General features: G+C 42.6%; 1 protein-coding gene across 1 annotated transcript in view; it reads left to right on the forward strand.

Moving 5' to 3' along the window:
* The window catches only part of SORCS3 (sortilin related VPS10 domain containing receptor 3), an 818,830-nt gene that overhangs the window by 690,232 nt on the left and 106,850 nt on the right, over positions 1 to 21,748 (forward strand). The window contains exons 15-17 of the mRNA XM_054984254.1: positions 8,460 to 8,577; positions 12,487 to 12,620; positions 17,598 to 17,711. Of these exons, the coding sequence (XP_054840229.1) occupies positions 8,460 to 8,577; positions 12,487 to 12,620; positions 17,598 to 17,711 (366 nt within the window). The remainder of the gene's footprint in view (positions 1 to 8,459; positions 8,578 to 12,486; positions 12,621 to 17,597; positions 17,712 to 21,748) is intronic.

Genomic DNA, 21,748 nt, shown 5'->3' on the forward strand with positions numbered 1-21,748 from the left:
TTCTCATTCTTGCCCTTTCAACCCCAAAATCCCTATTTTGATGTCTCATTTGAGTAAATCAAATCCATTCTTTTTTAGTGTTGCAGCATTTAGCAGTTCCTTGACCATATTTTACCTATCAAATGCACACACTTGATGTTATTTGTGTATCAATAAACCTTATAGTATACAAGTGTGGGAACCACAGTGGTAGAGGAGATTTTCCTTACCCTCTCCTGAACACACATACCCCTTTTATTCCCTTTCTGTTCCTTCACTCTGGCCCTACTATTCCTCTCCACACCTTTAGGCAGTCACTCTTTCTTCTCCTGCTTTTCCTGACAGTCCACTACTTCTTCCCCCCACCCACTCACTTCCTTCGATTTCAAAGTGAAATAAATGATAACTGATAACTTGTGAGTTAGTCATGATCCTGGCAGCCATTTTAAGCAACGTCTTCTGTGATTGCCTAGGTAATCCACAAGATGAGTTTCCTGAGATCACAGTGCTATGTTTTGATCTGCAGGGTAGGGCCACTCATGGGTATTAGATATATAATTATAAGTGGTAAACATTGAATGTAGAAATACTGCATAGGGCAATAGCAAGAAGCACAGAACTGAAACTGCTGGCAAAAATATAGATATAAAAAGAAATGGAATAGGGAATATTGTTCACCCTAGTTACATCAGCATGTCAATTTCACATTGTCCATTAAGTAAAAACAAGATGCCAGCTGAGGCTGAAGCAGCTGCTGTATGTGGGCAGTAGGGTGAACCTCTATTCACCACTAGCATTCATCATGACTGCTTCTAAAATGCAGCTAATGATGATGTGACTACCAGAGCCTGGTCATGCCATTCTGCTGTCAGTCAAGTCATGGGTCATCCTCATGGTGGTTTATGACTGAGTGATCCCCCCCCCTTTTTTTCCTTTTCCTTTATTTCCAGCATCATACAAAATACAGAATATTTGTAGATTATCATATGGTTTGGCACATAGAAAAAAAAATCTTCTTCTAAACCAACAGCTAAATATCACACTGTTAGGCTGTTTAATTGGGTGATTAAGTTGGCTTAGCATTAAAAAATGGACACTGATCATCAAAACAATAAAAAAACTGGTTTCTTGATGGCTTCATCTGAGGCTCTCAAGCTCCCCATTGTATATTTAAACACATTTATTAGTTTCATCCTATTTCTCCCTATTTCTCATCTCCATGGGAGATATTGTCAAGCTTTGTTTACATTTCTTAAAATGGCCACCAGTCCTCATTTGCTCTTGCCACCCACCCCTTTGGAATGTTGGTTCCAGCTGATTGAAGAGCTCTTCCTTACAGAGAAAATAACCAGCAACTTGATGAATAACAAGCAGTTACCAGATCAAAATGCAGTTCCCTACAGCTAGACCAATGAAAGGAGCTTTTTGTCTGGATACCTGGGGTAATTATTAATTAAAGGTTTTTTGTTGTGGTTTTCTCTTCCATCATTTCAAAGGCATCAGCTCTGTACAAGCAGAATTTTCAAAGCTATATCAACAAGCAATTGATTTATATTGTTCCTGCATACTTCAAATTTACCCAGTTTTCTATTTTCATGAAGTTCTGTTGAGGGAGCAGGAAGATATTCACTGTTTCCCAGCTGCTGCAGCTGCTTGGGCCCCAACTTATTTTTTAACCAGAAAGTTCATGGTTCCAACCAATCAAGGATCCTATTTGGATTTGGCTGGTCCTTTTAGTTGCCTGAACATTGGTTCAAAGGGTAGGAGAATTTAGGAACATCTTGCCTTCCTTCTCCTGAATGTCTTGCCTTCCTAGGGACTGGCTTGCCTGGATGATTTACTCTTAGATGAAGAAGCAGAGCTGGTATGCTTGAGAAACACATGGCTGAATGATTCTGATAATGTTATTCTGTCACAACTGGTCCCAGGTATGCAGTCCTTCAGTCCTGAGTAGACATGGGCACAAACCGCATTACAAACTAAAAAAACCCATGAACCGCCTGATCGTCTGTTCACGAGCCAGCGGTTCATGAGGGTCCATGGCCAACAAACCAGCATTCGTTGGAAGCCTGGTTCATTGCGTTTGCCCACGATTCGTGAAGCCAGACAGTCAGGCACCATCAATCAATTCCCTTGGAAACGTAGCTGGGGGAATGCCTGAACTCTGTCTGCACTCCTTCTGTCACCCTGGAAACCCGAATCGAAGCCCAGCTTACCTTGATCGGCAGGTCTTCCTTCCAACCATGGAACTGCAAAATGGTTACATGGGAGAATACACCCGGGGGGAGGGAGGGGGAAGGGGGGTGTTCTGTAGCCATGGGCACTCCAATCTCATCCCTGCAAACCCTGATAGGCAGTTCTGATGGCCACCCCCTTGTACACTGGGCCAGCGTCAACTGGTGGCTCTAATTGTATTGAATAGGAGTTTCTGGGGGCCTCGGATTGGAGAGGGTATAACTCCAAGATCCCTATTGCAATCTTGACCAAACTTGGGTGCTGGCTGGAGGAGAGCCTGCTAAACACTCCCTGGGAATATGGGCTCTCTAAGGCCAACAGGGTCCATTCTGATGCCCACGAATCACAAACCTCGAACCAGTTCATCAGCGGGAAATGTTCGTTTTGGTTTGTTAGTTCGGGTTTGTCGGCAGCACCGAACCACAAACCGCTAGTTCATTAAATTTTTTTTGTTCGTGCCCATGGCTAGTCCTGAGCAAGGAAGATGAGAGAGAGTGTTTCCGAAATCCTCCACGAGTCTTTCTCCTTTTGCAGATTCCTGATACATACACTGGCCAGTTTTGAAAGTTTGTACCTTATTGTTGGATACCAGGTGCAGATTAAGGCTCCTGATGATTTGCTGTCTATCAAACTTAGCAGAAGACAACCCCCCCCCCCATCGGATTTATTTTATTTAATTTATTTACCTTATAGTTTGCCTTTCTCACTGAGACTTAAGACAGATTACACAGTATAAGTCAATACAGTCATCAAATGGGCATTTTGATAAACAAGACATTATTGGTAAGGATAACAGAAATTTGGAAACAAGTAGAAATCTGATACAGAGCTAGAAAAATGGCTAAAACAAGGCATTTTCATTGATATGACATATTAAACAGTGCAGAACTATCGAGTAGGAGCATACTTGCAACCAGCAGTACACGGAAGTATACAATATCTCTCTGAACAATTTCCCTGATCTTGGACTTGGTACTGAAGATTTCCACATTTATTGTCCTGTGGAACTTCTGTATCCATGCTGAGGTGGCCTTGTGTGGCCAAACTCAGGACTTCATAGTGTCTCATTGATCCAATTAGCATTGAGAAAGTCTTGGGTATTTTAGAGACTGACCATTGATATGGTCAAGGCATTGGTTGGGGCATAGAATTCTGGGCTATTCAAGGTTATAAAACAGGGTCACTCAACAGTATCCTCTCATTCCCCCATTGGATTTTAGCTGCACTGTTTACCAGAAGGTTAGAGCGTATGAAGAGTCTGAGGAAATGATTCAAGTGACAGTAAGGAAAAACTTGTGCTGAGTCAGACACAGCACATCAATCCCATTTGAAGGTCTATGAGGGGACAGTAATAAGAGGAAAGAAGGTTTTCTTCTCCACTTCCATTGTATGAGCTGAATCACATTTGGCACAGTTATCTAGGGTGATTCAAAGTCATTAGAACAAGCAGCATTACAAATGGATAGTGAATTGGCAATCAGCTGTGATGATTTTGCTTGTTTCTTTGCTGATAAAATTGCTCTGAGCCAGTCCAACGCCCAATTTGAATGCAGTTAGCCTACCATAGGCTTTGGAAGCACAGTTTGGTCAAATATGTCTACATAGTTTTGGTTTGATCTTCTTGAGGAATGTTGACAGGACCCATAGAGTTGGGATGGCCATCACCTATAAATTAGATCCTTGTCCTAGCTCATTGCTTAATGCATGTTAAGATAAGATAAATGGCACATATTGTGAATGTTTTAAATACATCTATGGCTAAGGTCATTTTTCCAAAACATATTAAGAAGGTTGTGTATCGCTGCTAAAAAAAAATCTGCAAAGATATTTTGTCCAATTATATGTATCCAATTTTCCCTTTCTAGACGAGCAAGTGATGTTAAGGCTTTCTGGCTGACACATTATTACCCCTTGACTCATTTCAGTCAGCCTTCATACTAGGCAATAAAACTGGAATGGTTTTAGTTGCTCTGGGGGATAATCTATATTTTAAAGAACAAGGGAAATACATACCTCTTATTCTTGCTGCCTAACTAACCATTCTTAGAACACTGATATCACTCATTCCATGTCTTGGATTTCCCTTTAAAGTTCTACAAGGATTATTAGTATCACTGATGAAACAACTTTATAAGCTTCTTTAAATATGCTTCTGGAAGTGACCTTTTTGTCTTAAGCTAGTGGTCAAGTGGAGGAGGGCTAAAACTAATGCTAAAACCAAATCCAGATAATATGGAAGTGATGCTGGTTAGTAAGCATGAAGATTTGGAATGGACTGTGCTGCCTATTTTAGATGATGTTAGGGTCTGCCCCACTGATTCAACTTTTATTATCCTCCTTTGTTCCTGGAGAAATGCATTTAGATGGTTCAGAGAGGGCTTTCTTTCAGTTACATCAGCAATTATCTTTCCTTCTGAACTCAGCCTACCTAGGTACGCTGACCCATTCTACTGTAACCTCAGTGCTAGACTACTGCAATTTATTGTGTGGTGTGACTAAAAGATAGCAACTGCTCTTGGAGCAAAATATGAGAGATCAACTTTTGATTAAATTTAGAAGATTTGGATGCACATCTGTTCTTAAACATCTTCATTCGATTTCTACTTGTTTTTGAGTTCAATTTAAAGAGCTGGTTCTTTAGAACCTCCATGAGGACTCACATATTTGAAAGGCCATTGTTTCCCTGTATAGTCCTGTATGACAACCGTGTTCCTCCTAGCAATTCTCCTTACCTACCAAACATTCCTGTTTAATACAGTTTCTTTTACTGAAGCCACAAGAAGGCACTTTTGCTGTCCAAATAGGAGAAATTTTAGCCAAGGAATCATAATTTTTTGTCAAGGAAGACCATGTACCAATGTTTAGATTTGTTTATTTTGAACATTTATGAGTTACTTTGTGTTTTGTGTGCATTTCATTTAAATGCCTAAAAATCTGTACTTGTGCTTTTCACAGTGGAACCTGCTATGCAACATCCCATCCCATCCATAGATGAAACAGATTAAGAGGAGGTTTAGACTCTGAGGACCTGAATTATGATGATGATCTTTTTTAGTTCCATAAAAACTGTTGGGATCAACATTAATACAAAGTTACAAACATGTTAATGGGTGTTTTCCACTAACAAAAAGTAATTCTAGTCTCATAATAGCTTTATACAGGAACTGAAAGCATCGTACTTGAATTTCTGCAGGGGGGACTGCTTAGTGGTAGCTATCTTGCATTTTTCACATAGAAAATTGTCATCAGATTTTTTGAACACTCATATGGGGTTGGGGGGTGTCTTGCATGCATCTATCGAGGGTGGCAAGACTGCTGTGACAGCATCATGGAGACTGGCTAAAGGGGGGGGGGATAGGTGTGCATGACTCTCCAGCACTATTTGAGCAGTTTGATGCCTTACCCTTCAACCACTTTGGTGTGCAAGATTAGCTAGTTTCCTCAGTACTTCATGACTTTTTCCTGTCTATTCATATTGATCAAGATCTATGGAGGATTTCTCCTATGCTGCATTACCTAAGAGACATTGAAGTTAATTATTAGAGACATTAGAAGTTAAATATATCACAACATTAAGCAGCTCTGTGGGGGTTAACAATATAGCTAATCTAAGTAAGGATCACAAACTGTTACTTAGAGGGTGGAGGCTTCCTTAGACCAACTTCTCAGGGCTTCACACTCAAGTGAAAACTGGGATGGGCACCACATTGAGGCCTAACTTTCTTATCTTCCCAGAATGAAGAGGCTCAGAGGGGTGTGTGACTTGGAAAGGCCTCCATCAGTACATTGGATTTAGTATTGTAAAGAGCAAGGAGCAAGTTTGCTTGCTTAAATAGGTGGAGAAATGAAGTCTTAGCTGCCCACTCCAAGTAGGTTGGAATGTGGAACGTTAACTAAGTTAACAGAGTTTTCCTATTACTATTTCTTTAAATATTAGTAAAGATGTATGTGATCTAGTAAGCTGGGAAGGCCATATTAAGAGTGCAATGGCAGATGCCAGAAATTTTAACATAGAAGAGGCCAGCCCAAACTGGGACCCAGAGAAGACTCTGGAGAAGCTCACCCAGGCCAGGCTTCAGAGAATGCCAGTGGTGCAGGTGTAGACTTGATCGAATCATCTGGGGCAGGACTGGAGAACATTTACAGCTATCTTGGGAGGCAATTCCACTAGGGTGCTGGTGTGTGTGTGGGGGGGGGGCAGCAATGAAAGAGAATGTCCAGTTATTGTAATAGTTCTTAAGGGTAGTGGCTGAGCTGGTAGCAATCAGGGAAGGAAGGAGGAGGCCTTAAGCAGAGCAGTGGGGAGAGGATCAACTTCCTCCCTTGGTGAGATTGCCCATTGGTGGATAATGAAGGTGTTGGAACAAAGAAGACAGTCTCTGAAGCCTTTTTCGTAAATTGATAAGATGGACAAGTGGCAGCCTCTCAGTTTGCTGTGTCTTTCAGTGCTCACAGTGTGACTGTCCAACCCTACTTGAACCTACTCTGCCACATTGTTGCCCCTTTAAGCAGATCGGCTTGGGTGTGACACATTACCTTAGGCAATGGACTAAGGTAAGGAGAGTCTCCTGATGACCCAACCCACATCTGGAATTGATTGCTGTTCTTGAAGGAGGTGACCTTGTATTAGATTTTTGGTTGTGACAAGTCAGATGTGGGATCTTAAGATCGAGTCACTGATTCCCTGTTGTTCCAGTGTGTGCCCCTCTTTCACACTACCACCCACCATTAACCTCCCTTCTCAGCTTTTGGTGCTTCATAGGCAGATAAGGGCAGAAAGCCTTGACCCAAATCCACACCAGATCCAGAGGGTCCACCAAACAGACAGACAGTTGCCTATATTTACTTCCCCTCACCTAGCTACTGCCCAGGGCTATTGGGGAAAGGGAACTTAGTGTTAACTTTCCCTACATACACTGCCACCATTTAATTATATTTGGCTCATTCATCATAACCAGAGTGAGTTTTGTGTGTGTGTTTTATTTCCTCTCAGCCAACAACTTCAAGCTAGCCATGGAGTTAAACCAGAGAATAACAATAACTTTATGATATAGAACACTGGAGTGAATGATTTTAAAATGCATACATATATTGTGGTTAAACAAGAAATGGTTACTATGTATCAGGATAGGTGTTAACAGCTAGCTATATCTCTGCTGCTGCTTCTTAGCAGCTTCAAAACCCTCTGTCTCTCAGAAATTGCATTAACTGATCTTCCAGTGGACTAGTCACAGTTGAGTGAATAGTCCCATCATCCTGACAGCTATCACTGGTTATTTCCCGGAGAGGTGGATCTGGAACCAGTCTTGTTCATCACACAAGGTTTGGTCATCTTGTTTGTTTTGAGTAGCCTTGGTTGGATGGGTATAGTGGCAGTGCTCTCCCCCAAAGCCAGAGTGGTACACTAGTTAGTTGTGCAGGGATTGTTATAGGATCTTTTTTGTGAAAGTAAACACAGTTTGACAGGTGGGAACTTGTGATGATTATATTCTTCCATGCATCTACAATCAGAGCATGACTTATGATGATATCACTAGATATGACTGGAGTAATAGATGATGGATGGCCCATTAGGTAGTAGTCCATCCTACGAACTCAAACAAAAGAACCTGCTTGAGTTCTTATAAAATAAATTGTAAAAACGGTGTTATTTTTATATGCATAAAGGCAGGATATTAGACTGGATCTGTAGAAACTGGGGGATGCTACCATTCCCAATGAACCCCTACTTTGCCTTAGCAACGTTTTCTGTCTATAAGATAAGACATAGCCTGCCTTATGTTAGCTGAAGGCAAAAGAATGTAATACTTATGAAGATACTTTTACTATTGCTTATTTTGATATAGTTTGATGTTCTTTTTAAAATCACAATTCAGCAAAAGAATTAAAAGTTGCCTAGGGTCATCAGAATATCTTTTTCTGTATAGAGAATAGTGAAATGTATAAGAATGAAAAAAACCACCAAATTAACATTATTTTTGTGCAGATATATCAGTTTTGATAACCATTGTTGTCCTTTTCAATTCTCCTACTCTGGGTTTCTTCAGGAATACATAACAAGGGCAGTCTAATCTATATTTCAGAGTATGTGAAAGATCAAGAAAGTTTATTCCAATGTCTTCTGGAATTCTATGTTTCTTCCCGTCTTCCCGATGATTCAGCACAAACATTGTGTATAAGGAATATTTACTAATAGGATTAATGATGTGACTTCCTCTCCTTTCCCTCCCCCCAACAATGTTCAGAATCTTTGGACATTTCAGTCTCCGCTCAGAATGGCAACTAGTAAAAGTGGACTACAAATCCATCTTTAGCCGGAGGTGCACCAAAGATGACTTCCAGACATGGCACCTACATAACCAGGTACTGCTAAATTGAAAGATATTTCCTTTTGCTGTACATGAGGCTTCTTACCTAGCTTTGAGTGCTATTATAAAGAAATAAGTCTCTTTGATTCCCTGTAATTGAAAAATGCCATGGCCTGGATGGCCTAGGCAAGCACTATCTTGTCAGATCTCAGAAGCTAAGAAGAGTCGGCCTTGGTTAGTAATTGGATGGTAGACCTCCAAAGAAGACCAGAGTTGCAGAGACAAGCATTTCCAAACCACTTCTGTCACTCTCTTTCCTTGAAAACCCCAACGGAGGTTTTCAGCTGTGGCTTGACAGCACTTTCTACCACCAATTGAAAGATGGGCAGGAGAGATGTCTGAATAGGGAGAATCCCACATAAGCTAAAGGGAGAAAAAAAATCTAGCTAGTAAGCACCAAATGCTAGAAGACAAACAGTTTGGTTGTGCTTTAACCCCCAAGCTTTCATGTTAAGAGAAGCAAAGATATGAGTGAGTCAAAAGCAGGTTAGAGGAAGACTAGAACAAGAATAAACGAAGAACACAAAGGGAAGAAAAAAACTGGGAATTTTTATATTCAGTACTTGTACAAACAGTAATTTTGATTAAACACATTGTAGCTGTTATGAGTTGATTAATGACAAGATACACTAGGAATTGAATTGTAATTGTGGCAGAAGGCAGACTTAATCATCTGAGTCAAGATTTAATGTTGAAATCACAAGCTGAGTTCAGAAGTTGGAAAGCTATTCCAGAAGATAAGATCAGGTCACAAAAATGGTTAGTGGTTATTATCTTGGATTGTTCTTTCTTCTAAGTCTGAATGGAAGGGAGAATATAAAGAATCCAACTGAGAATGTATTGAATGCCTTCCCCACCCAACATCTCGATGCCCTTTTCATGTCTCCATTCTATGTAGTTTTGGAAGTAGCCATTTAGCCAGCAGACTAGAGATGTGCACAGGAAAAAAAATCAGTAAATTTGGGTTTGGTAATAGTAAACGGGGGGGGGGGGGGGATTGGAATTCCCTGAATACTGAATTGATTCTCCAGTTCAGTTTTACAGAGCAAATTTGGTAACATTTGGCCATTGTTTCCTAAGGGAAACACAATTTGGGTTTTTGACCAAATTTCACTAAATTTGCAGGGGACCTACTTCTAACTATCTTCTACCTATCCCCCAAGTTTCATAAAGATTAGACCTTGGGGGTCCATTTTATGCCCCCTCCCCAAAGAAGGTGCCCCCAGCCACCTCTAATCTCCAATATTCCCTAAGAAGGTTATCCAGAGGGCTGGGAGTGGCATTTTGCAAACAAAATTTACCAGACTTGCAGGAGACCTACTCCTAACTTTCCTCTACAGATCCCGCAGCAAGTTTCAGGGAGATTAGAGGGTCCAGTTCTGTGGACACCTGAACAAGATGCCCCCAGCCACTCCATTTGTTCCTATAGTAGGAAAAACCTCCAAGCTGACTCCCAGTGCAGAGACACATAGACTAAGGCTGCTGTGGCCACAAGCACACTCCCAAATACAAGCTCCACAACAGACAGTCCAACAAAACCAAACTGATGCCCTCCTTAAAACCCCAGCACCCCCAGAGCAGGCTGCCAGCTACTCTCCATTGTTCCCAATGATGTGAACTTTTACAAGTTCATTCCCAGGGCCACATACACTCAGAGCAAGAATGCCACAGCCAAGGTGCACTCCTAAATGCAAGTTCATCCCTGGGGAAGCCCAGTAGAACCAAACTGACACCCCCTTCCCAAAATACTCCAGCATCTCCTGAGCAGGCTGACCAGCCACTCCCCATTGTTCCCTGTGAGGACCAACATCAGACCAGAGAATCACCCAAACCAAACTGAAGCAAGCAAGCACAGTTGCATAAGATGAATCCCACCCACATGGCCTCAGGCTGAAATGGATAGCACTCTCCATGCTCATCAGAGGGCATGAGAGGAACTTCTGAGCCTCGAGAGAGAGGTCCAGCCAGACCTTATCTTTCTTGGCCCAGTCACTCAGCAGATCAGTGGAAAGCAACTCACAGGGGTCTGAAAAGTAGTCCCTGACTATTGCGTCCACAGAATCCCAGCTCATGCGCCTCATGTTCCCAGAGGATCTGAGGGCACATTGGAGTGTCTTCATTTCCATGGACATCCCAGCGCTGGCTGTGGGGGGAGCTTGCTGAGAAGGGGCGGGAGGAGGACCAGCAGAGCTGGGTCCCTTCCCCATTCCCTCTGCTGGTAGGAGGCCCCTCTTGGTATTCCTACACCTCACCCACAAAGAAAGGGCATCTCTCACACTGATGAGGGGGTTGCACATGGTCTCAACACGTACAACTCACTCTCGGTGAGTGGCTGCAGCCAGGATGTAATGCCCTGTTGCAGCCTCCTCACAAGCACATGCACTCCAGGAACAAAATGCATGTTCTGTGCCTGGATCCAGGAAGGAGGTAATAGTACTCTGAAGTGTGTGCACCAGAGGAATGACTAGACCCAGGTCACCATATCAGATGATACCACAAAGGTGAACTCCTTGATGGGTCTCCTGACCACCACTGTTTGGGAAATGGTGAGCCAATCCTCTGGGCTGGACTTGCCCTGCCCCCTCCAAATGTCACTCTCTGAGAGTCACACTATGAGGGTGGCCTGCTGCTTCACCAAATGCTCGAGCATGGCACAAGTGGTGTTCTGGTGAGTGACAACATCAGAGATCAGGAGATGCTCTATTATGCCTGTTCTGGCCTGCTTCTGGCACAATTGATGAGTAAACGCCACCACAACAGGATAAAATAGAACAGGAGAACAACAAAATAAACACTAACTATAAAAAGTAAAAGCCAAATCAAAACACTCCCCCCCACACACAAAGCACCCCTTCATATAGCAACCCCCCATTTTTAAAATGCAAAGTAAAAAAACCCCATTCCCCTCCCTCCCAACCCTGTCTCTTCCAGACATCAGGCCAATCCTCTCCCCCTAAATTAATAAAATAACCCAGTATGTCTATGACTCTCAAACTAGGCAGCAGCAGAAGTCCTGCAGGTGCAGAAGTTCTCCAAGTGCAGCAGTAGCAGAAATCCTCCAGGGGCAGGTTTTAGCAGGCAGCAGCAGGAAGGAATCCACTGGGCAGCGGGATACAGTCACAATCCAGATCAAGTCCGAAGCAGGCCAGGCCAGATCCTGGAGAGTCCACAACCAGCAGGAGGCAGGGTCTCAGATCTCTCCAGGCAGTCAGAGCACACAAAATGGATGCTGCTCTGAGGCAAGCCAGACTATTTAACTCTTTGCAGGGCAGTTTAAAATAGGCATTCTCCTTCTAGAGAATCTCATTGTCCAGAGCTCCTGAAAGGACTGACTACTCACTCCCCTTCCCTTCCATCTTCCCTCTCCCTTCTGCCTCTGCCTCATTCCCCCCTCCCTTCTTCCCCTCCCATCTGGTAAAAAGGCAGGAAACAGTGTTTCTTTGCTTTTCCTTAGCAAAGGAACAACAAAGGAACAGCCCAGCCATTATTACTGAAGGTTACCAAATTAACCCAAATTAGTTTGGCAAACTTGAGTTCAGGAATCCCAAATCTGATTTGGTATTCCCTTTGAGTTTGGTAATACCAAATTTTACTGACTCAGGTAAAATTTGGTGCTTTTAAGGAATACTGAACTTGAATTGCACACCCCTACAGCAGACATAAGAGAAGTAGTGTTCTAGGTTTTCTGTTGTTTTTAAATGTTGTTTTCAGGGATTGAAGACTAGAAATGAAGGGTCAAGGGTCCGATGTAATTCATGCCTCTCTTTTCTAAGCTCTAATTGTGTGGCTTTCTGGAAGGATTGAGCTTCTGTTCCTCTGTTACAAATTAAGCAACTCAGACAGAAGTGTAGAATTTATCAGCATTCCTGACTTTATTCTAACTCACCTTTGTTCTGCTCCAAAGGGTGAACCTTGTGTTATGGGAGAGAGGAAGATCTATAAAAAACGTAAGGCAGGGGCATGGTGTGCACTGAATAGAGACTATTCGAGAACAGTTGTCTCCGAACCTTGCATCTGCGCCGAATGGGACTTTGAATGGTAAACAACATTGTCCTTTCTTGAGTGCTTATTTGTGTCTGGTTAACTCTCTTTGCCAGAGTCTGTGGAATTCCAAAGGCGATGAAAAGTAATATAACCTTGTTCTTTGTTGATAACTCTGATAGAAATGCAGTAAAGCAGGAATAAGGAACTTTCTCCCATGCAAATGTGCTTCATGAGTTCTTTGTACCCAAAATTCAGACAATCTACCTATTTAACTTGGAGGATTTCTCCAATTCATTTTAGAAGTTGGTTCCTGTATATGATAATTCTTTGTTATTATGTGATCAATCCTTGTGTGCACTGGAAAAATAACAGCACAAAAACAATTCTTTTTCACCCTGTCTTATCAGTTTGTATATGTGATATACATATGCATAAGCCAATTTAAAGGGAGGAGGAGTATTCTCTGCAAATTGCAGCCATCTGGGTGAAGTCTGCAAATCAAAGTCTGCAGATCGGAGCTGATCTGGAAAGTTGGAACTACAAAATGCAGGGAGTAGGAATGGGTGGGGGGAGCAAGCAAGAGCTTCCTTCTACACTTTACTATGAATGAGATCCAACTGTTGTCTTCTTCCCAGGACTGGTCTTGTGTCCAGTTTTCCCTAATCCCAACTGGTAACTTTGGGAAGATTTTTTAGCTTCCCACCTCCAAAGAAAGAAAGAAGTCATCTGGTTAAACTTGCAACTAAGTTTGCCCAGCAATTTTCCCCTTTCCCATTTTGGGGAGATAACATTCCAAAAGTGAGAATGAGAATGCACATAAATACAGCTGAAAATAATGTATATTTTTCTTTCTCCTTGCAGAAAAACGAATGCTGAATTTGTATTAGAATACTTGCTTGATATTTCTTTTCTTTAGCTCTTTATTTACCCTTGTCAAGAAAGCTTTTCCAAGCAAGGCGGAGAAGCAGCTGGACTTGATGATTTTTCTAACATGCAAACCCTGGGGCTTTTGAGTGGGAAGGTGGGCAGCGAGTGTGTTTTTAATATACATTTACCAGAAGTTAATGAATGAGTCTGCAGCCTTCAGGGCATTCACCAATGTTGTCTTTAATTTTATTAAATATTAATGCGGCTCTTTCTTTCTTTTGGGCAGCACGTGGCTCCTTCTGAACATTTTTAATTACCAAGTCACTACCAGGCATTATTTTTTTAAAAAAAAATGCAGGGCTGGCCTGCTGAGAATGATTAAATTTGAACATCAAGAAGAAAAGTATTAGGAAATCTTTGATCCTCTTTAAACTGTTCAAAAATGTTTGCCCTCCAAAGAATATTCAGAATTCAACACGTTTTATGGGCTATGCTTGACCCCTCAGTTATGCTACTTTCTGAATCCTTAGAAGGCTTTGGGAAAGTCAGAGCCAAACAACATGATTTGAACACCAAATGTTTGATTTTTGCCATTAAAAACAGAAGAGTAGGTCATTTGGAAGATCAGAGCATGGTACTACAGAAGGGGGTAGTACTTCTCCCCTGTTTCCCTGATAGAAAATCCCCATCCTCTCAGCGACTTTCCAGAGTCCCTTCTGCATGAAGCCTATATATTTTCCTATACATTACAGTCTATAACACTTATTTTACAAATAGTAGATTGTGTGTATAGGAGTCAATGTGAATTTGCGTGTGTGTGTGTACCCAGGGTTGTCATACAGGGACCTTTGAATTCAGTCACAGGCCACATCCCTCCCTTCCCCATGTTCATAGAATACCTGAGAAAGGAAGCACTTTGTGTAAACCAGGTCTTCATTGGCTCTTGGTTAAATATTTTTTTGTGCTCTCCTATTGAAATGCTATTTTACACAGTCACCAGCATTGTCTCAAATGTTAGGATTCCGGTTATTGTTCAGTCAGGTATTGACCACATTGGTGATATTTATTCCATTGTTAATTTTTTGGGAATTGCGGTACATGTACTGAAGGGTCTAGAGAGGTCAAAAGATTGTGGAAGGGGGAAAATATGTTTAAAAAATTAAACCTATAATGCCATGATAGGACTGCATTGGATTCAAGTACTATGATCAAGGGTCAAGTTCTGCATATCTCCATTCTTGGCTACCAGTGTGCTAAGATGCGTATCTGAACTATACACTTGCCTGATCTCTGTGCTTCATTAAAATTATTTGTCTTATCTTGTTGTTGTTGTTGTTGATGATGATGATGATGATGATGATGCTAACAACAACAACATTGTATTTATATACTGCCCTTCAGGACAACCTAACACTCACTCACAGTGGTTTATAAATGTTATTATTATGCTCACAATAATTACTCTGTGAGGTGGGTGGGGCTGAGAAAACTCCCAAGAGTGTGACTGACCCAAGGTCACCCAGCTGGCTTCAAGTGGAGGAGTGGGGAATCAAACCTAGTTATCCAGATTAGAGTCCTGCTGCTCTTAAATACTACACCAAACTGGCTCTGCAAGAACATCCCATTGTCAGCACTGAATTAAAGCATGCAATATTGTACTTACTTCCTGGAGGGACAATATGTCTCCTGCCTTGACCAACCAACCCCCAATTTGGCACGTCTCCTACAGGGCTGTTTCCAGACAGCTTACCTTCTGCCACTCCATGCCGCAACGTTGCAGCTTGTGCCGGAGAAAACGCGAAATAGCACGTTTTCTCGTGCGAGTTTTGCGCAACATGGCGCAAAACTCGCACGAGAAAACGCGATATTTCGCGTTCGCCCCGGCATGAGCTGTGACGTTGCGGCATGGAGCGGCAGAAGGTAAGCCATCTGGAAATGGCCCAGGTAGTAAATGCCAATGAGTTGCAAAAATGGCTTTTCTCCTACACGAATGAAGATTGCAATTGCCTGGACTGGGAAGGACCTCTGTCAGAAATTTTGGAGAGCAGATGATGGTTAGGTTGGACTTTTACAGAGCAGGGGTAGTCTTAGCCACAGGGCATCTGGGGTGGCTGTCCTGGGCCCTGTGGTGAGGGGGGCTGCACTGGGAACACCCCCCCCCCTCATCCTGCAGTAAGCTGCTCTGGTTGCCTGTGTTGCTGCCAGTTGCCTCAGCTTCCTCAGGATGCCAGAAGTGATGGTGAGAGGTCCTGAGACTGGAGGCAGAGAGACAGGGAGTGCCAAGGAGCAGACAGTTCCAAAGGGGCAAAGATAAGAGGGGAGCTCAAGGGTTAAAATAGAAACCAAGTAAAAAATAAAGAGGCGATAAAGAAATTAACATTAGGGCCTGACTGTGAGAGGTGGGTTGGTGGAAGACAAACTGTAGCTATTCCATCGTCCCCAATGCAGGAGAATATGAAGCTCCCCCTCTTCAAGCAACAGATTGATTTCTTCCCTCCTCCAGCAACCTCCCGCCAGACAACCCCAGATAAAGTAGAAGCAGAGCTGTTGCTCCACTGGGGGTAGGGAATGTGCTGGTACAGTTTTATTGCACATGTGCTGAGGAAGACTGGACAGTTTTGTGGCGCTTTTTCATGCTGCAATGTGGGGAGTTAACCTTTGCTCATTTATGGGTTTTTCCCCCTTTCCCCTTCTCATTTGGCAAGCTGCATTGTCTGCCCTGCCTGAAAGCTGGCTGCCTCTTCTTGGCTCCCATCTGGGAAAATCAGATCACTTCTCCTCCTCTCTCTCTGAGCATGAGGCAGCCACAAAAAAGCTGGTGGGGAAAAGGGGTGAGACAGCTTAGAGCAGAACCACAAGTGACAAAAGGCACAGATTGGACACTTGTCTGCTTCCCTCAAGTTTTGATGGGAAATGTAGGCATCCTGGTCTCGCAGCTTCACTCTCTAACTGCTGTCCAATGGACTTTTCAACTGTCACTTGTCCAACATTCCGCCAAGCTGCCTACATTTCCCATCAAAACTTGAGGGAAGCAGACAAGTGTCCAATCTGTGCCTTTTGTCACTTGTGGTTCTGCTCTTAGTTTGCCAGCCTGTGGTAGCAGAATCCATGAAGGAATGTAATCTTAGCATTATGCCATATAGATCAACCAAAGTGGCATTCCTGACTGATTGGACAGTGGGGGAGGGGGTTGTCACTGTTCTAGTAGTAGCGCAGTAGTTCCCAAAACGACTTCAGAGGGCATTTTCACCTCTGAAAACTAGTCTTGTTTTTTTTATCATTCCCCTCATTGCTTTCCTTCCTCCCTTGGCAATCAGCTGTGGTAGCTTCTCCCTTGAAGCCCCTGCCTCCATAGCTCTAGAGGTGACAAGGATGTGGGATGAAGATGAGGGGAGTGTACATATTTTACTATTTATTTACTTCCTGTATACCCCATTTTTCTCCCTAATGGGAACTCAGAGTGGCTTAAAACATTATCCCCTAATTCATTTTATTCTCATAGCAACCCGGTGTTATAGATGAAAATTAGGGGATTGGGTAGGAATGAAGGCAGTGTCTCTGGTTTGTGTGTGGAAGGCCCATCTATAACTTTTCCCAGGGGTCCCTCAATCACTTAGCACACCCTATCCCTCAGAGACAGAGCTTGTCCTCCCAAGACCAGTTTCCTGGATTCTCTTATCAGAAACACCATTTGAAGCTGGGGGCAGGTGGGGAGAAGAAGGAGGTTTGCAGATATTTGAGAAAAGGAGGATTGCCAACAGGCCTGACAGAAAAGCCCAGCACCTTAATGTATAAAAATGGACAGCTGAAGCTCTTCATGGCCTGGTGGTAAATAACATCACACCTCTACCTTTTCTTCCTCTCTTGTTTTACGTGAATCTTCTTGCTCACATGCTTTGATTTCATGTACACATCGGTCTGTCTGCCTCTTTGTAGACTTAAATACAATGTTTGATTATTCCAGGACAATGTGGATTTTAATCTCTGCTGAACTATGAAGCTCTTTTTTGGCCATGGAAAAATAGAGATTTTCCAGTTTAATTTACAGAGTTATTATAAGAATAAAGTGGAGAAAACCACATACATGTTTGAGTTGCAGATATGATCCATAAAAGTACTTACTCACCATAAATTAACACCACTGTTTCTATTTTGTTTCCTTAGTGACTATGGCTACGAAAGACACAGTAATAATCAATGTATCCCAGCATTCTGGTTCAACCCATCTTTCCAGCTGCAAGACTGCAGCCTTGGACAGAGCTACCTGAACAGCACTGGGTGAGCTCTCCGCCTGGAAACTCGTAGTGTCTGTTTTGCCTACCTTGCCATTTTCTACGATTACTTGCAAATAGTAATACAGATACTTTTTCAGAAAACAAAAGTAATATTGGTGGACCATATCCTTGTGAGGAGAAATACCAGCTATGCCACTAAAATTAAATACAAACAAGAGCAATCTATTGTTGGTGTAATTATCAATATAATTCAGTTCTCCATCATCACAGGAACTTATCCTTCTATGGGTTGCGCCTCCTCTATGGGCATGGTATACACACATTTTTGCAAAGGCTTCTACTATTCCTTGGACCCCCCCCCCGCCCCTGGCAAGTCCATGCCCTGTCCACTCCATGGATACATCTCCCTTTCCCAGTTAGGAAAAAGCAGGAGAAAATGCCAAAACACCCTGAAAAAATCAGCAGTGGACCCCCTCTGCCTCTAACTCTCTAGCAGCAGCAGGAGCAAAGAAGACATGGTCTTGGATGGAACACCCCCATAGCAGCAACTAACACCAAGCTGCTGCATGAGGACAGCATGGCTACTTTGTCCTCCAAGGCTCTAGGATAAGCCTCTGGGACAACTCATTGTCAGCTACTATACTCCCCTGTCAAAGCACAGAGAGCAGACAGCAGGCGCTCATCAGCAGAGTCACCTGCAGCTCATCTGAGTTGGTACCTCTTACCTCATTGACTACACAAGGCCAGGAGACCCTAGCAAGGACCAATGCCAAGAGGACACTCCCCCTACCAGCCTTAGCTTCAGGAAGGGGTCCCCAATGCAACACAGGAAGGCAACGGGATCCTCATTTACCTTCCTTCACCCACTATTATCATCGATGGCACTTCTTTCTCCCTGGACCTTCATGTCTACTTCACTAAAAAGGTAGTGAAATATGTCAAATAGGATCTGAAGGGGGAAAGGTGCTGAAAGAGGAGACACCATAGAAAAAGGACAAGGATTCCTCCTCTCCATCTCCCAATTGTTCCTAACCCCATCCCCACCACCCTGCCATCTCAGAGGAGATGAAAAAAGGGGTCCAGTTAGGGTTGATAAAGGAAATTCTCTTAATTCCTCTTTATCTACTTTCTCTCCGAAATCCCACAATCCTTTTATTTTTCTCTTTTTGGGAATTTGGAGTCAATTTCTAACCAATTCCTTTTTGATCAAAGAGAAATTTGAAGAGAAGTGGGAAAGGAAAAGAGGCTCTGCAAAATTTCAGAATTTCACTCTGTAGATGCTCAGAGGCAGGCAATGATTTCCCAAGCCTTCCCTTAACTTAAAATTGCAAGGGCTACAGTTACAAAAAAGTGCCTTGATCCCTCTTTGAAGGGATCACATTGCAAATTTACAATGGCTAATGGAGCATACCAGGGAACTTCAGAACAAAAATCAGATTACAGCTTTTAACTGTGTGGATCATGAAAAGCTATAGATGGTGTTAAAAGAAATGGGTTTGTTATCACATTTGTTTTGATGTCCAATCTGTACTGTGGGCATGAGGCTATTGTTGGAATGGAATATGGGGAAACAGAATTGTTTCTAATTAGCAAAGGTGTCTGACAAGGATGTATATTATCTCCCTATCTATTCAACCAGTATGCAGAACACATCATTTTTATTTATATTATTGATAGTCTGCTTTTCTCACTGAGACTCAAGGTGGATTACATAGTGTGAGATTAGTACAACCAGTATCAAGAGCATAAGGAAAGATGGATTAGATCTAGAAGAAGGTGAAGTGAAAATTGGTGGAAGGAACATTAACAATTTGAGGTATGCAGATGATTCTATATTACTGGCAGAAAACAGTGAAAACTTGGGACAACTACCAATGAGGGTTAAAGAAGAAAGTGCCAAAGCAGGATTACAACCGAACATCAAGAAGACAAAAGTAATGACTACAGAGGAACTGGGCAGTTTTAAGGTTAACAATGAAGAAATTGAAATTATTCAAGATTTTCTATTCCTTGGCTCATTCATCAATCAAAAGGGACACTGCACCAAAGAAATCATACTCACAGTAGATGCCATGTTTATTGGTCTTGTTTCAGGGGCAATTGTCCTATAAGAAGAGATCAAAGTGCCTGAGATCAAAGTGACAGGAAGAAAAAAATATCCCTCAAGAAAGCCCACGAGACCTTATCCCACACCATCACAGCAAGTGCAGCCTCTTTTCCAGAACCTCCATCTCTGGGCAGAGGAACTCTTAACAGAATTCATCCGCTGACACAGTCAGGCTCAATCAAAACCTTCTTAAAATCAAGAGACCTTCTGAATTTTCTGCAGACATCAGTTTAAATGGAGCCAAAGGTGACCTATCTCATGCTACTTTTCTTCCAACAGATGATAGAGCATTTTCATGGCCTCATCGTCATTGACAAAAATCCATGTCAACTATCAAGTAGGCAGGAGAATGCCCTCCCTCCAGTGAGAAGTGACTCTTCTATTCTAGTGGACAGAGTTCCATCTTGCCTCTCTTTGAGCCCATCTCCAAGGTATCTACAACTTCAAAGAAGACTGGCTCAGTTGGCAGGACCTCTTTGCATCCCCAATCAACAAGGTATTGAGATTCCTATCCAGATTTCCATTCGAGGGAATGGAGGGGACAGATTGCCTTGCATCCCACTGACTAAAGGGAGTCCTCTACTCCCCTCCTCCCATGGTCATAACCAAGGCACTCAACAGAATTCAGAGAAGGGCAGCGGTCATCTTCATCACATACCTCTCTAGCCAAGGAGACCTTGGTTCTCCAACTCAATGGTGATGGCACAGCAACTACCATGGATCATCCTGATGGCCCACAACATTCTCTTACAGGGTACTCTGTTCCATCCCAATCTAGGTTGGCTCCACTTCTCTGTATGGAAATTGAAAGGAGGGCATTACTGCATCATAACTACCCCCCCCAAGGCTATTAAATATTGATATCTATCTAGGAGACCCTCTGCCCACAGAATCTGTGAAGCCACTTAGAAAGCTTTCTATAAATGGTGCACAGAAAGAAAATCAGCACATCTAGAGCAGGTGCATTAGAGGTCCTTTGCTTCCGTAAGGATGGTCTGGACCAGGTTCTCAAACCCAACACTCTTTGATACCAGGTGGGTGCCATTTCATCAGTACATCTCATCACAGGACAACCTTCATCCAGACTCAGCTACTTCCTAAAGGGAGAAGCATTATCTCATCCTCCCATTCAGCATTGTTTCCATGCATGGGACCTCCACAAGTTGTTGAGTGTTCTACATAAACCTCCATTTGAACACTTGAAGTCAGTTCCTCTCGTAATTCTATCTTTCTTCAATTCCTCTCAGAATTCTGTCTTTAATAGTATCTTTTCTTATAGTTATTTCAGACAAGAGGATTTCAGGGCTCATTGCCTTTTCAATCAGAGACCAGCTGTATTCTTTTCAAGTGGATTTGATGACCCTGCACACTGTCCCTTCCTTTATGACAAAGGTTTTCCTTCATTCTGTCCTCATCCTAGGCATCTTAGAGAATATGACTAGCATCATTTAGATCTCTGGAGAGTCCTCTGGCTCTGTATTAAGAGGACAGTGGTATTCTGAGAGCCACTTTGGTGTAGTGGTTAAGAACATGGGACTCGAATTTGGAGAACCGGGTTTGATTCCTTACTCCTCCACTTGAAGCCAGCTGGTTGACCTTGGGCTAGTCACAGCTCTCTGGAGCTCTTTCAGCCTCACCCACCGCACAGGGTGTTTTGTTGTGGGGATAATAGTAACATACTTTGTAAACCACTCTGAGTGGGTATTAAGTCATCCTGAAGGGCAGTATATAAATTATTATTATTATGTTATTATTATTCAGATTGTTGGAATCCTTGTTTGTCTCCTTATTACCTAGTACCTATCATGGGGGAGAAAGTATTGTTGTCAACCATATCCAAGTGCATCAATGCTCAAATTTTGCTGGTTTACAACATTCTGCATTTTCCACCCCTCTTAGAAGTCATTGCCCATCCTTCAAGATTGACCACTATTTTTGCAACCCATTCCACCAATGCATCTGTTACAGAAATC

The sequence above is a fragment of the Eublepharis macularius genome, chromosome 6 (assembly GCF_028583425.1).
Source record: "Eublepharis macularius isolate TG4126 chromosome 6, MPM_Emac_v1.0, whole genome shotgun sequence".
NCBI lineage: Eukaryota > Metazoa > Chordata > Lepidosauria > Squamata > Eublepharidae > Eublepharis > Eublepharis macularius.